Source organism: Merops nubicus, unplaced genomic scaffold, assembly GCF_000691845.1.
Source record: "Merops nubicus isolate BGI_N331 unplaced genomic scaffold, ASM69184v1 scaffold4956, whole genome shotgun sequence".
NCBI classification, from domain to species: Eukaryota; Metazoa; Chordata; class Aves; order Coraciiformes; family Meropidae; genus Merops; species Merops nubicus.
This window is the reverse complement of record NW_008615488.1, coordinates 8720-21936: the sequence shown is the minus strand read 5'-3', so window position 1 is coordinate 21936 and position 13217 is coordinate 8720. Positions and strand designations below refer to the sequence as shown.

General features: G+C 40.9%; 1 protein-coding gene across 1 annotated transcript in view; it reads left to right on the top strand.

The window, feature by feature from the left end:
• Nucleotides 1-9635, top strand: part of LOC103775084 (cAMP-dependent protein kinase type I-beta regulatory subunit) — a gene marked incomplete at its 3' end in the record, with an annotated part of 76218 nt that extends 66583 nt beyond the window's left edge. The window contains exons 7-8 of the mRNA XM_008942527.1: nucleotides 5640-5700; nucleotides 9514-9635. Of these exons, the coding sequence (XP_008940775.1) occupies nucleotides 5640-5700; nucleotides 9514-9635 (183 nt within the window). The remainder of the gene's footprint in view (nucleotides 1-5639; nucleotides 5701-9513) is intronic.
• Between the last annotated feature and the right edge of the window lie 3582 nt (nucleotides 9636-13217).

Sequence of the window (13217 nt, the reverse complement as noted above, 5' to 3'; positions counted from 1 at the left end):
TAGTTCTTTTTGTCAGGATTTGCAGTAAAATTGCTTGGCTTTCACTGCAGTCCTTGACAAAGTATTATATCATGACATTTATTGTTCTAGATGGATTACAAAAAACAACTTCAACATGTTCCCCCCTTAGTTCACTAATAATTTATCTGTCCATCTGTATGTTCCATTTATTTCATAAAATTATCTGTGCTGTGCTGTATACTTTTCACTCTTTTGCAGATTTTTAAATGTATGTGTTCTCTGTGTGTGCACACAAACACACACATTTCTGTATACATTCTGTATTTATTTTCATACATTCTTTGGGGAGAGATGCAAAGAATTTTTTTGCCATAGAATTCTCATGTAATTCTGTTGCTGAAATACTCCTGCTGTCTTCTTTGCAAATGGGATTCAAGAACGTCACAGAGTGGGGAACATCCCAGGGTAGTACAATATTTGTATTCTAAATATAGCAAATACCACAAATACCAGAGAAGCAAATGTCTGTATCCCAACATCAGATGGATCCCCCAGACAATTCAGTTCCCAGACTGAGGAAATTTGAAGTATTAATTTCTTGTAATTTCTTCTTTATGATGGCTTGATTCAGAATAATTTAACTAGCCTCTAGTTCCCATAGTCCAAGATACCTGGCTCTGGGAGCAGAGGTACATGGGATAAAAAACCTTTTGCCTATTTGGCAAACTTTGCTCAAAGAAAGTGAGTTGTAATATTAGGAAGTCATGACAAATCAAGGTTAGGCAGCCTCTAATGTTATGCTTCATTTTATTTATGGTATTTTGGCTTTGTTTTACCATCTTTTCACAGCTTTGAACCTGAGAACAAGTTCTTTTACATATGCCTTTTTCTGCTCAGACAAAATAAAGTCAGAAGGACTTCATGTTGCCATAAAATGTAGGTTGAGTTGTGGCCAAAACATAAAGCAAATCTGAACCCTGCAATCCATCCGACATCTGTGCAACATAGAGCAGGGTCTTGCAGGCTCTTTTGTTTTCATGGCCAATATGCACAGTGACTCCTTGTAAGACTCCTCTGTGACTGCTTTAAGAATGTACAACCAAAGCATCATCCAATATCAGGTTGATGCAGGGATGAAATGAGGCTGGAGCAGTCCAGAAGGCCATTCTGGCAACTTCTGCTAGGATAACTCTTTTTATTTTAAATTTGAGCCAGGCTCTGCCTTTCCGTGGCCGTTTGTTTGGAAGGAGGGCTTTTCTAGGAAGGATGTGATCAGCCTGAAACGATGAAGCAAGTAAGAAGATACGAAGAGTGCTGGAGGGACAAAGCAGAGAGATGAGCAGAGAGGAAGAAAGACAGAAACTGAACTGGAGGAGTGAAAAGAAAAAATGGAAAAAAACAGGGAGAGTGAAGAAGGGGCAGCTGGAAAAGAGATGCAAGAGTCCTATTCAAGACCCACTATAATCTCTGGGGCATTCATTTTTCCTAACCTGTGTATTGCTTAAACTAAGCCTAGGGCTTGCTACAGTTTTAAGTGGTCCTAAAACTGGCTGTGAGCTCTTTTCTGGGTGGACTTGGCAAATGCAACTGATCTTGTTTCTCCTTGGGACTGTTTCAGGGAGGAGCACTGCAGCTTGGAATATTAATAAGTCTTCCCAGTTAGTGGGAACCACTGTCTTTAAGAAGATGAGCTTGTGCATGACAGCTCAAAACCAGGGAGAAAGTGAACAAAGGAAAGAGGGGAGAGGGAGAAGCAGCAACTATTGAAATAAGATATTAATAGGTAAGAAAAAGCAGAATTAATAAAGGCTTTTTAAAACGTGCCATCAAGAACCTTGCCAGTGCAGAATTATTCATGTACATTTACTATTGTTTTTATCTGGCTAGGCAGTAAGATTTCTGCTGCTTCCCTTGGGAAACTTTTCTGCAAGGGAATAATTCCTACATTGGGAAAACGGTTTTGATATTGGTCTTAAATTAGATTTTCTGAATTTTCTCCTATTACTTTGAGTTATATCAAGTCATGCTGTACTAAATTGCCCTCTCCTTCTATCTTATATCTGTAGATGATTGTTACTGTCTACTTAAACCCCCTGCAACAATGAGTGCTAGCTATGAGTACGACATACCTATGATCCCAGTAGGTATCTACCTCTGTCTGTCTATAGATAGGGGCTGGTTTGCTCCTTCCTTATTGGCTCTGCCCAGGGCTTTAGCTTTTCTTCAGGCTCTGGTTTGGGTGAACTTTTCCGGAGAAGAGGTCCCAAGCCAGAGTGTAGCACACCAGGTGCCATCACATCTGAGCCAGGGAGATGGATCCTCTAAACTTCATTCCTGGATGATGTCTTTGAGTATACAGACCGAAATAGCCTTGGCTGTGTTCGTTGTTGCAGTCTGATGTTGCAAACCAGGTCTCACCTACTGTCTGTAAATCTCTTTCAGCTTTACAACTTTCCAGTCTTCTTCCATTCCTCAAACATCTGTCCTTTGGATTTTTTCTGTGTGTTTCTTAGCTGTATTTTCCAAACAGAAGCTCATTCTATTACTTTCTACTCCCATTTCTAATGACTCCAAGTCCTTTTGTGTTTTTTTTTTTTTTTCCTGTTCTGCCAAGTTCTCATAGTATCTTGTAGTCTGCAGATATCATTACTGTTTGATTTGTTGCTGCTTCTAGAAGATCCATTCAGATATTGCATAAGAACAGATTTAGCACATGTCCCAGGCAGCACACTGGCTGACACTTCTGCAGAAGTGACTTAAAGGGTAGGAGAAGAGGTTATGATGGTGTTCATACCCATGGCCTCAACAATTTGGGCAAAGTGATGAGACCAAATAAAACAATTATAAAAGGGACATTGGGAGGTGTCATTATGCCTGTGGGAGAAGAGGGGAGGGGAATATTGGGCTGATCAAGGAAGGTGGGAAGTAGGCATGTTCTCTCTGTGTTTTGTGGGGAGAAAAAGATGATTAATACCAGTGGAAATAAGCACATACTTTGGTTGTTTGTAAGATTTCTACTGCTGGGTTGGTTTTGGCTTATATTAGAGCAGTGTTCTCACAAAATCTCTTCCCCTCACTCTGCTTGTGAAAGCATGAGGAGGAAAGTACACTCAAGTGAAAACAATGTCCTTGAGGGTGAGGCAAGCTTCTCCTTTCTGGAAGAGAAAGTGGGGTCTGGTTGTGGTGATTGGGTCCAGCTCTGTGTGCTCTGAAGTGCAGGTAAAGCTTCCCTGCCTTCCCCCTTAGGTGAAGCTCTGCTGTTGGGTGGCCCATGCCACCCCGGAGGCTGTTGTCTGTCTCCTCCAGGAGATGTGGAGGGTTGGATGGAGCCATCCTGCAGGTTGAGACATGAGCCATCACCAAGGATCACCTTGGATTCCACTGCTTATGTTGGGAAATAGGACTTCTAAGCCTCAACCACTAGTTCTTCCCTAGGCTCTTGTTCTCCCCTACCTTTGTGGTACCATTCTGAGATGTGGGATATTTAAAGCAGTGTAGCTATGCTTTAAGTGGAGATACACTGAGGTTCTAGATATTATCATAATACAAAAAAATGATAACAGCACATTTAATGAATTATTTCCACTTCAGTTTTGCTTTTGCACTTGTCTTCACAGTGGATTCTGTACTGCTGCCCTGGCTTAGTTTAGCCAAGACATAACACACCCGTTTTCCTGTAGGAAGTGATGGGCTCTTGCTCTCCGGGCCAGGCATGATGCCTGCAGCTCTCACCTTCCTGGGTCTTGTCTGTGTCTCTAAATACTCGAAACTGTGGTCAGGAGTCACTCCTGACTACTGATTACTGCTTCTTAAAATTCATCTGTGTCCACAAGTCATTTAAAAAGCATTTTCCACATCTGTCCCTGGGTGCCCCAGCCCATCAAACTAAACCACCAATCTGGTTTTCCACAGCTGTCAATTTTGCTGCTCTTGTTTCCACTGGATTGCAGGGAGCAGAGCAACAACTGCGCAGGGTCCAGTTTTCCATTCCTCGTCTCGCAGCGAGCTGTCTGGAGTCAGGGTCTGGCCTGCTTTGTAAAGCCTCCGCCGGCTGAAGTGCCTTGGTTTTTTTCCTCTCTTTCTGGCACTTCAAATGCTCTCGGGGCCCCGTGGTTGAGATCCAGGTTTGTCAGACGGGGGGGTCAGACAGGGGTTGTGGTGTGAGTGCTGGGAGGTGACCTGTCAGCGCCGGGCTCCAGTCACCAGCGCAGCGGGGTGCGCAGAGGAGACCTCGGTAGCTGCTGCTGGTCCAGGGACACCTGGGGAGAGTGGCAGCTCCTGAGCGTGCTGTGGCTCTCCCAGAGCAGCAGTGGCCCCAGGAGAGGGGTGCAATGAGGAGAGCACCCCGCAGCTTCTGCTGCTGCTGTGGTGGGACGCCGGAGCCAGAGCCCGTTGGTGTTGGTGGAAGGACCCTCGTTGCTTGGTGGCTGGTGGGTCAAGCCCCACCTGCACAGTGTGTGCAGGAAGAGGGACATTGTTCTGTTCTTAGTTGTATCACTGCACCCGAGTACACCAGCCTTTCCCTTTTCATACTTGCAGCACTTTTGAATGCTCTCACAGTAGAGGGTAAAATATTGCTTCTCCTTTTCCCTTCTCTGTCCTCACTTTCTGCCTCTGATTCCATCACTTAGCAGTGCTTGCCTGGGGAAGGAGGAGTAGAGAATTGGCTTTTTCTATGGCAGACACTGACATTTGCTTCTTCCTTCTCTGCCCAGCCTATGAGTAAGTGCCATCTTTATTTCCCCTTCCTTCAGAAGATGAACGTATCATCTTTGTGCTCTACTCCTGCCTTGTGTATTTGACTAGCAGGTATCAAGCAGCCTTCGACATCCCCTGGAATCCCTCTTTGGTACTTGGGAAGGTTTTCTTTTCAAGTCATTTGTGTCACTGCAGAAGGAGTTAAGGGTGAAATAGTTATTTTTGTATTGGTAAAACTCCATTGTATTTATTCATGCCTGAACCTCCTTCAAAAATGTGTGCTGGAATGGCTACTTAGGGTTTCTGTCTATGGTGATCAAACACGATGTAAACAGAAGGTTTCTCAGTAATTTATCACACAATAAAATCTTAGAAGAGTGGGAATGACTGTGCTGGTGGCTGCACATACATTGATGGATTGTCTGCTCCAAAATGCTTACATCTTGTTAAAATAATAATATGAATAGGTTGCTCAGCAGGGACAATACATACAACACTGTACAGAATATAAACCAGGCTTACAGATCCATGCTCTTGGCATTAAAGATGTTTTAACCTAGAAGGATGGGACCCATGAGGGGGATATTTTAAGTTTTATCCTACTTCGTAATTGTAAATTCCCTTCTAGCAGGGCCTCATTTGTAACAAGATATATATTGAATTAGCTAAACAGTTAATTGATGAAGATCTGGATTTAACATGAGTGCCTGTAAAGAATGGATACAATTCATCCACAGTGTCCAGTAACACCAGTGAAGTCAGTGAAATAACACCAGGATTGAATTTGATTCCTTCTGTCTTTGCTTATCAGCAATACAACTTGCCCAGACATTTTATGGGGAAACATTTGCCTTAGGCTGTTTATACTGGCTATGCTTAAGATTGGAAGGGGAGGGGAAAAAAAGAGCAGCTGTAGGAAGAAATCACAAAAATATTTTGTGTAATGTTCTACCTCTTTTTTCTCTCTCCTTTAATAACAGGGCAGCACGCTGAGAAAGCGGAAGATGTACGAAGAATTCCTCAGCAAGGTCTCCATTTTGGGTCAGTTGCCCTTTGGACTTGCCTCTTAGTTCCTCTGTTCTGTGTGTTGGCAGAATGAATTTTGGTCTTTGGTGGCACGATGAAAGCAATGGTGATCAAACAGAAGGTCTTAACAATAACATTGTTTCTGAAGGAATGAAAGTGTGAAGGGCCCTTTTAGGACTTATTTTTCTCATTCTTTAATATGCACTGAACATCTGTTTGAAGGACAAATCTTTCTTTAAATACAGAGAGCAAGCATGCTCTGGTAACCTTTTGGTAGCTGCTCTTGCAATGAAGATGATACAAATAGAGGAGAAAGCAATGTAGAGAGATGAAATTCTCATAAAGTCTAGTTACGTCCTTCCAGGTGACAGGTGAGAAGCTTTTTCCTACAAGAATATAGTATTTAACTGCACTAAACAAAGTAACCTTACAAATCAAAACAGACTCATTTTTTTTTCCTTCTGCATATTTTACAGCCCCTGTCTCACATTCTTAAAACATCTGTTTAGCTTCTTGTCTGTGGATTTTGTTTCCCTTTGATTAATGTGATAGCCACGAAATTTGGACATGTTCTTGATGGCCTGCAGTAGGAAAAACAACAAACCTATAATGTCTGACCAATCAATCACCATTAGGAGAACAAAAGCTTCTAATAAGGAAGACAGTGTTAGACAGGACAATGAAATGTTGATTCTGTAGGAAAAACATCATGTTTCTGCCAGGGCTATTTAGAAAAAAACAATTCAGGATTAATTTGCTATATAATTAAAGTCTTTCTATTGCTACTTAAACAAATTCCATTTCTTGTTTATGGTATTCATTTATTATTCTAGTTTAGGTACCTAAAATGTGGAAGTGTCTTAGTGAAAATGTACATGAACTTCTGAAAGGTGCTATCCATGAAATTTTCAATTATATTTGTATGCTTTAAGTAAGGCCAAGTATATTGTTCACTTATTAATGAAGTTTTCCATCACTTAAATGCCTTCCTTTATGCTTAATTTAAATCTTCCTAAATTAAGAGCACAAATTATAGCAAATTACAATGAGTATTTAAAGAAAAAAGAATCTCTGCACCTGCACTAATGAGGAGCAATTACAACAATGAGACATCTCAAAACAATTTCAGAGTGGAAAGGTTAGTCAAAGATGTGCTTCCTTAAACATGCGGTTTGCAATCTAATTATAACCTAGTTTGTAGAACAGCTTTTGAATCTCAGTAAAAAAAAAGGAAGGACTTCAAGATTTGAACCTTTTTTAAGTACGGAAATGCAGTGGAAAAAAACTAACACATAATTTCTGCAACATGGAGAATTTTGGGGAAATGTGTAAGGATCTATTTCACATGTCTAAAAAGTAGATGACACCTGGGAAACAGAAAGGTATTTTAGAAATCTCAACACAGAGTGGAGAAGTCAACTTCACTTTGTGCCTTAATGTGGTCAGAACTCAGTGATTTCTTGGTGGAAAAAAAAACTCTGCCTACTTATATATATTTTTTCAAGGCCTGTCTAGTGTCTGTAACTAGTCATAGAATTGTAAGAGTCATATATTTTAAAAAATCTAAAGATTTTTAAAATTACCAGAAGCTGCTTATATTGTGTCAAACAAGATAAAATGAACCTAATTTTATTAAATCTTTCTTCTGGAGTTTAATTAAATGTAAAGCCATTAATTGATAGATACAATTTAGAAATTGCAAAAAATTGCATATGGTCAACCTTATTTGATGCCTGATTTATCTGTGCAATTAAAACTCTAGAAACTTTGTCCTGTACAATATCTATATAATGCTCTGTTTGCAAGAATCATGAACTAATGTATTTGTGGTGGTACAATCCCCTTAGACAAAAGAGACACACTTCGTGACTAGAGCTAGAATTAGCTTTGAATTTTTCATAAAGCCAACTTAAAAAGATATTTCAAGAGACTCTTTCTTTGCATTGTTAATTACCAAGGCAGGGTTTTCTTAAAAAAAAAAAAAAAAAGAAAAAAGAAAAAGCCTACTTTAGTCTGTATGAAAGAGTTTTATGCTTATTTTTAGCCAAACAGAGAACTTTTTGAATGTTGCATTGACAACATGGGCTTGGTCTTTTGATATTAATGCTTCTGCAGCAAAAGTCACAAATACACCAGGAAAGAACAGCAGCAGAAAGTGGAATACAACCACTTAATAAAACTCAACCAAAAGGCTTTTTGACGTTTAAAGAACAACCCTTTCACCCCCACACAATACTTCTAAGCAATATTGTGAAGAAAATGGGAAAACCAGAGTAGAGTCTGAGAGAACAACCCAGATCTAATCCTGGTGTCAGAAGCCATGTCTTGACTTACATTAGTTCAATAATTCATAATAAGTAAGAATCAGCAAAGCTCTAGTACATGAATTTTAGCCCTTTTTTTTTGAGGCTGTGAAGGTTATATCATTGTATTGTCTGTTTCTTTTAATAACTTTTAAACCTGTCACTTCTTTCAGTCAAATATGATAAAAGTACAGAAGTTCAAGCACAATTCATTGTCTTGAATTCTTATGCAAATGAATAGAGGAGAGAGACACAGGTTGGCAGCCCTCCTCTCCCCAGGGGCAGGAGAGGTAAAAGTCATCCCTTGGCAGACCCAAGAGGAGGAAGGCAGTGGGACAGTGAGCAGCCCTGGTCAGCTGCTGAGTAGGTATCACAGGGGATTTGTGGCAGCTGCAGGTGGGTGATGAGGACACCAAGCCACAGGAAGCTGTGTTAGCTCCATTACTCATAAAACAGAGTGGTAGTTTGTAATTATTGAGGCATATGTTGAAGTTTTTTAACTTTTCCCTCCAAGTGGTGGAATGAAAAGAAAAACACTTTGTGAAGCACCCTGCTGGCAAGTGAAAGAGGTGCCACTTCAAACATCATAGAATCACCATGGTTGGAAAGGACCTCTAGGATCAAGTCCAACCTTCATTCCAACATTTCCCTAAACACTAGACCATAGCCTTAAATGGTCTTCTGTTTTGAACACCTCCAGGGATGGTGACTCCACCACCTCCTTGGGCAGCCTGTTCCAGTGCCTGACCACTCTCTCAGTGAATAAATTTTTCCTAATATCCAATCGAAACCTCCCTTGGTGCAACGTGAGGCCATTTCCTCTCATCATCAGTAATTTGGAAGAGACCACCAGCAGCCTCACTACATCCTCCATTTAGGTAGTTGTAGAGAGCAATACGGTCACCTCTCAGTCTCCTCCAGACTAAACAACCCCAGTTCCCTCAGCCGGGCTTCCTAAGGCCTGTTTTCCAGCCCTCCCACCAGCCTCGTTGCCCTCCTCTGGACCTGTTCCAGCACCTCCATGAGCATCCTCATCCCTAGGGAGCCTCTGTGCTCGCTGCCACCCATGCTGCTGGCTGCAGTGGGGTGTGGTCACCCATGGGGAAGAGTCATCCTCTAGATGGACCCTTTTGCACGGCCTGTCCAGTGGGCCATCGGTCACCGATGGGAGCGACTCTGATGAAGGGACAGTAGGACTTGTTCTGACATCTGCTGTGGGATGGAGTAAGAGAACCTCACGGGCATCTCCAGACAGCTCCAAGGCTGCTCCGCTCCGCTGCGGCGTGGGGGCCAACTTTTCCTCTCCAGCTTCTCAGATGATTATCTGGGCGATTACTGAAGTCTAAGGCACAATGAATAAATACATTCATCTTCCCCAACTGGAGGTTCGTGCAAAGTGCCTGGATGAAAGAAATGTTTCTTTTATAACAGAACCAGGCATAGCAGAGCTGTCAGTTCAGATACGAATCTTCAGCCAAATTTAGAGTCTTTTTATAATAAAGCTTTATGATCTTCAATATTTCAGAGTCCCTGGACAAATGGGAGCGGTTGACAGTGGCTGATGCGCTGGAACCCGTCCAGTTTGAAGATGGAGAAAAAATTGTTGTGCAAGGAGAGCCCGGTGATGACTTCTTCATTATTACTGAGGTGAGATTGGTGTCCTGATAAGCTCTGCCATTTCCTGATAAAGATCAAGACTTGGAATTAAAAGACATTTGGGTTGAGTTTAATCTCCTACCTCTGCATAAATCTGAACTAATTCCACTCGAACCAGGAGAATTACTCAAAATTCAAATGAATTCTGACACGAGTTCCATGGAAATGCCTTAAGTGGGACAATCCCTAGTTTCCAGTAAATTGAAGATGCAGAGGAATTTTGAGGTGTGTCTAGTCTTCTTACTGTTTGAAGGTTTGTTTTCTAAACGAGGTTTTTCTTGTTTCAAATGGCCAGTCCTTCACCCAGGCTGGCCAGCCACACGGTGCATTGCTCATTGCTCCCACAGGGACATCCAGGGGAAATCACAAGCAAACATCTGTAAACTGGAGCAGGAGACCTGATCTGAAAAGGGATAATTTGTTCTTTGTTTTGCCTTAAACTCAGCCCAAATGGCTAAACCATTTTCTCATTCACTCTCACACAGGCAGACAGATCTGTCAGACAGCTGAAAATGCTGACATCTTTTTGGGAGATTATCTGACACTTCAGTTCCACCATCTCACTTCTGCAAGCAGATGCTGACGGGTTGTTTTTCCTTCCTCTCTGATAAAAATATTTGGATCCTTGGTATCTCATGCAAATACCTGGGCACTGTGATATAACAAGTTATAAAAAGGTATTAGAGAGACTCAGACTAAGAATGAGAAGACAGCATTAGGATGTGATTATGTATGTATTGAAGTAGGAGCTTTTTGGTCCCGGCTGTGAGTGTTCACACACAAAACTATAGATGGAATGACCAACATATGGCTGCGTGGTGACAGTTCAAGTGCATATGCCAGGCCAGATGTTACAAGATCAGCAACAGTGCAGTGCTAGCACAGGAACTAGGAGGTAATCTAAATCCCTCATTGGGAGAAGGTAGGTCAGATGGATGTGAGGAAGCTGGTAACACTGTGCTGCCTTGGGATCCAGTTGTATGCACACAGAATACACTGCTGGCTCCATCAGGCTGCTGTGTTGTGATGTGATTTAGGAGGAAAGAGACTCTGCCCAGCTCAGGTGATAAAGGGCTTGTACAGTGCCCATTCCAGATGGTTTAGAGGCCAACAGGTTTTTCTTTGCTTGCTTCTTATCTGTGGATTCTTGGACAGGTGCCTCTATCCAAGGCAGTCAGAGTTTGGTTCATCATCAACACTTAAAATTCCATCCTTCTTTCCTCTTGAGTCTTGGAAGTACATATTTGATTTATGAACATAGTTTCCTCTTCTGATGCTCAGAAAATTGTCAGTGCAAATAACTGTCTCTGCAAATAATAATCACACAGTTAGACATTTAAGGAACTTTAAATATGGGATAAGCAGTGCCCCTTCAAAACAATAGTGTCAGAATGAAAAAGGACTAAGTATTAGATAGGGATTTGTCGTTGTTGTTGTTGGCCAGATATTTAGTATAGAACAAAAATTTAGGAAATACAGCTTTTTTTTCAGAAATATGGAATTTTTGTTTCTATCAGTGTTACTAAGCGTGCTGTTATTCCTTGCAGCAGCATGAGACTAGAGAAACTTAATTTTCCTAGCCATCAAATCCCATGTGGAAAATTGGCAGCTTGCTTAAGAATTACCAAGGGCCTTTATTTTCCCCCTCTTGATGGAACAGCTGTTAAGACTTAAATGGGTAGAAAAGTATTAACACTGCATACTGTATAATTGTCAAGTATCTGTTCACCTCACCCTTCCACTATAAATCTAACATAGTTTCTCACTTTGGAAATTGCCTATATTTTTCTGAACACCCAGTATCAACTATGTCTTGTGCTGCAGTAGTATTTCTGCCTGCTCACACATAGTTTAAGGTTTGTATTTTAAACCTGATTTCATAGAAGTTTGCATCTTTGGGATTAAACTTTTCTGCAGGAGGGTTGATGTGAGCTGCCAGGAACACATTATTCTACAAACTGGTTAAAAGTAGTTTTGGCTGGTTTGTTGTCACAATATGTTGAAAATTCATTAGCTTCTTTCATATGTTTTTTGATGCTTGTGGCCTTATAATCCAAACACTAGAAATGCAGCCAATTTGTTTGGCTGCTGTATATGCAGAAACCATTTCATATATAACCAGAATGCAATCTCCTTTGAAGCACAGTATGTCCAGTAGTACAAAGCAAACCTTTGCCACACAATTTTTGGGCAAGGTATTCATTCATTATAAACCACAGTCATTTGTGGCATGCTTTAGACAAATCAGTTACCAATTTACAAAGCTTTGATGCATCAGCATCACAGATACCAGTTCCAAGTGTGATCTTGTGACTCCTATGACAAAAGCTTCTCTAGGACACCCAGAACTCACACATGGATTTTAAATTGTTAGCACACTTTTGTATGAGCTTCATAAATGAATTGTTCATTTCTGGTTAGCCTACAATGCTGCCTTCCTCTGTGACATCTCCTTTGGGATAGCATCTTGTAAGTATACTGGTCCTGCAGAAGGACAGAGCCTGTAAGTGAATCAGCACCTTCAGGATTTGCAGACTGAAGAGCAAAAAAATGAAACCTTTTTGAAAGGGCCATTTCCAGCCCAGGTGATGATCAGAACAGCAATTCCTGCTTTAAACCAGGACTATCATCCTGATTAATATGGGCACGAATATTTAGTCTCCCCTTTCTGTCAAGCAAGCACATTCACCTTTTCTCTGTTGTTTTTTTAGTACAACCTTTTTTCCATGGATTTCTGTCCACCATCTTAGCTCCAGTCTTGCACAGATTGTAGCAGGGTGCAGATTATTTTAGGTGCAGGCTGAAAATGCTACATGAAAATGCTGCAGTGCCCCATGGAGAGCAAGGCTGCAGCAGGAGCTCAGCCACATTATTAGAAGACTAGAAAATGTGCACAGGGAAGAGTCACAGGAAACCAGGGCTTTCTAAGTTCACTGCTCACAAAGCTATTTAGCGTTCATTTTTTGTTAAAAAGTAATGAGAAAAGTATTACCCTGAGATTACAGAACATCTATAGTTTTTTTCTGCCATCCTAAATCTTCAGAGACACCAGGAAGATGTTTACTTGCAGTAGGTTGGGTGCTTTTCCATTTAAATCTCAAGCAGCCTTCAACAAGATTCAGTTTTAATATTTAAAGGCTGTGATTTTTTTTTTGTGGAGATAGAATTATTTTAATGTTTATACCGTATTCCTTAATTTGAAGATAGGATCAGAAGTGAATGTCTGCTTACAAAAGCAAAGTAACCGCTTCTGTGAGATTGATTTACTGCTCTTGAAACTGGTAATTAAAAAGAAAAGCAGCAGCCTTGCAGTTTCTGTATTTTCAGATATTTCCAGGTCTTATTTTCCCACTATGGTTTTCACACAACAAACTCGGGCTTTCCCAGACCAGACAGATGTGGAATGTATCTGCTGGATTCCAAGGTCATGGAATTATCCCATATGAGATTCCTGGCACAGAGGTGGAAAACTTTAAGCACCATGAAACAATTGTTGCCATAAAGAATTATATTTTGGCAAGCATAAATCATAACAGATGTACAGTTTCTAACAAATAAATTTGCAGTTGTATT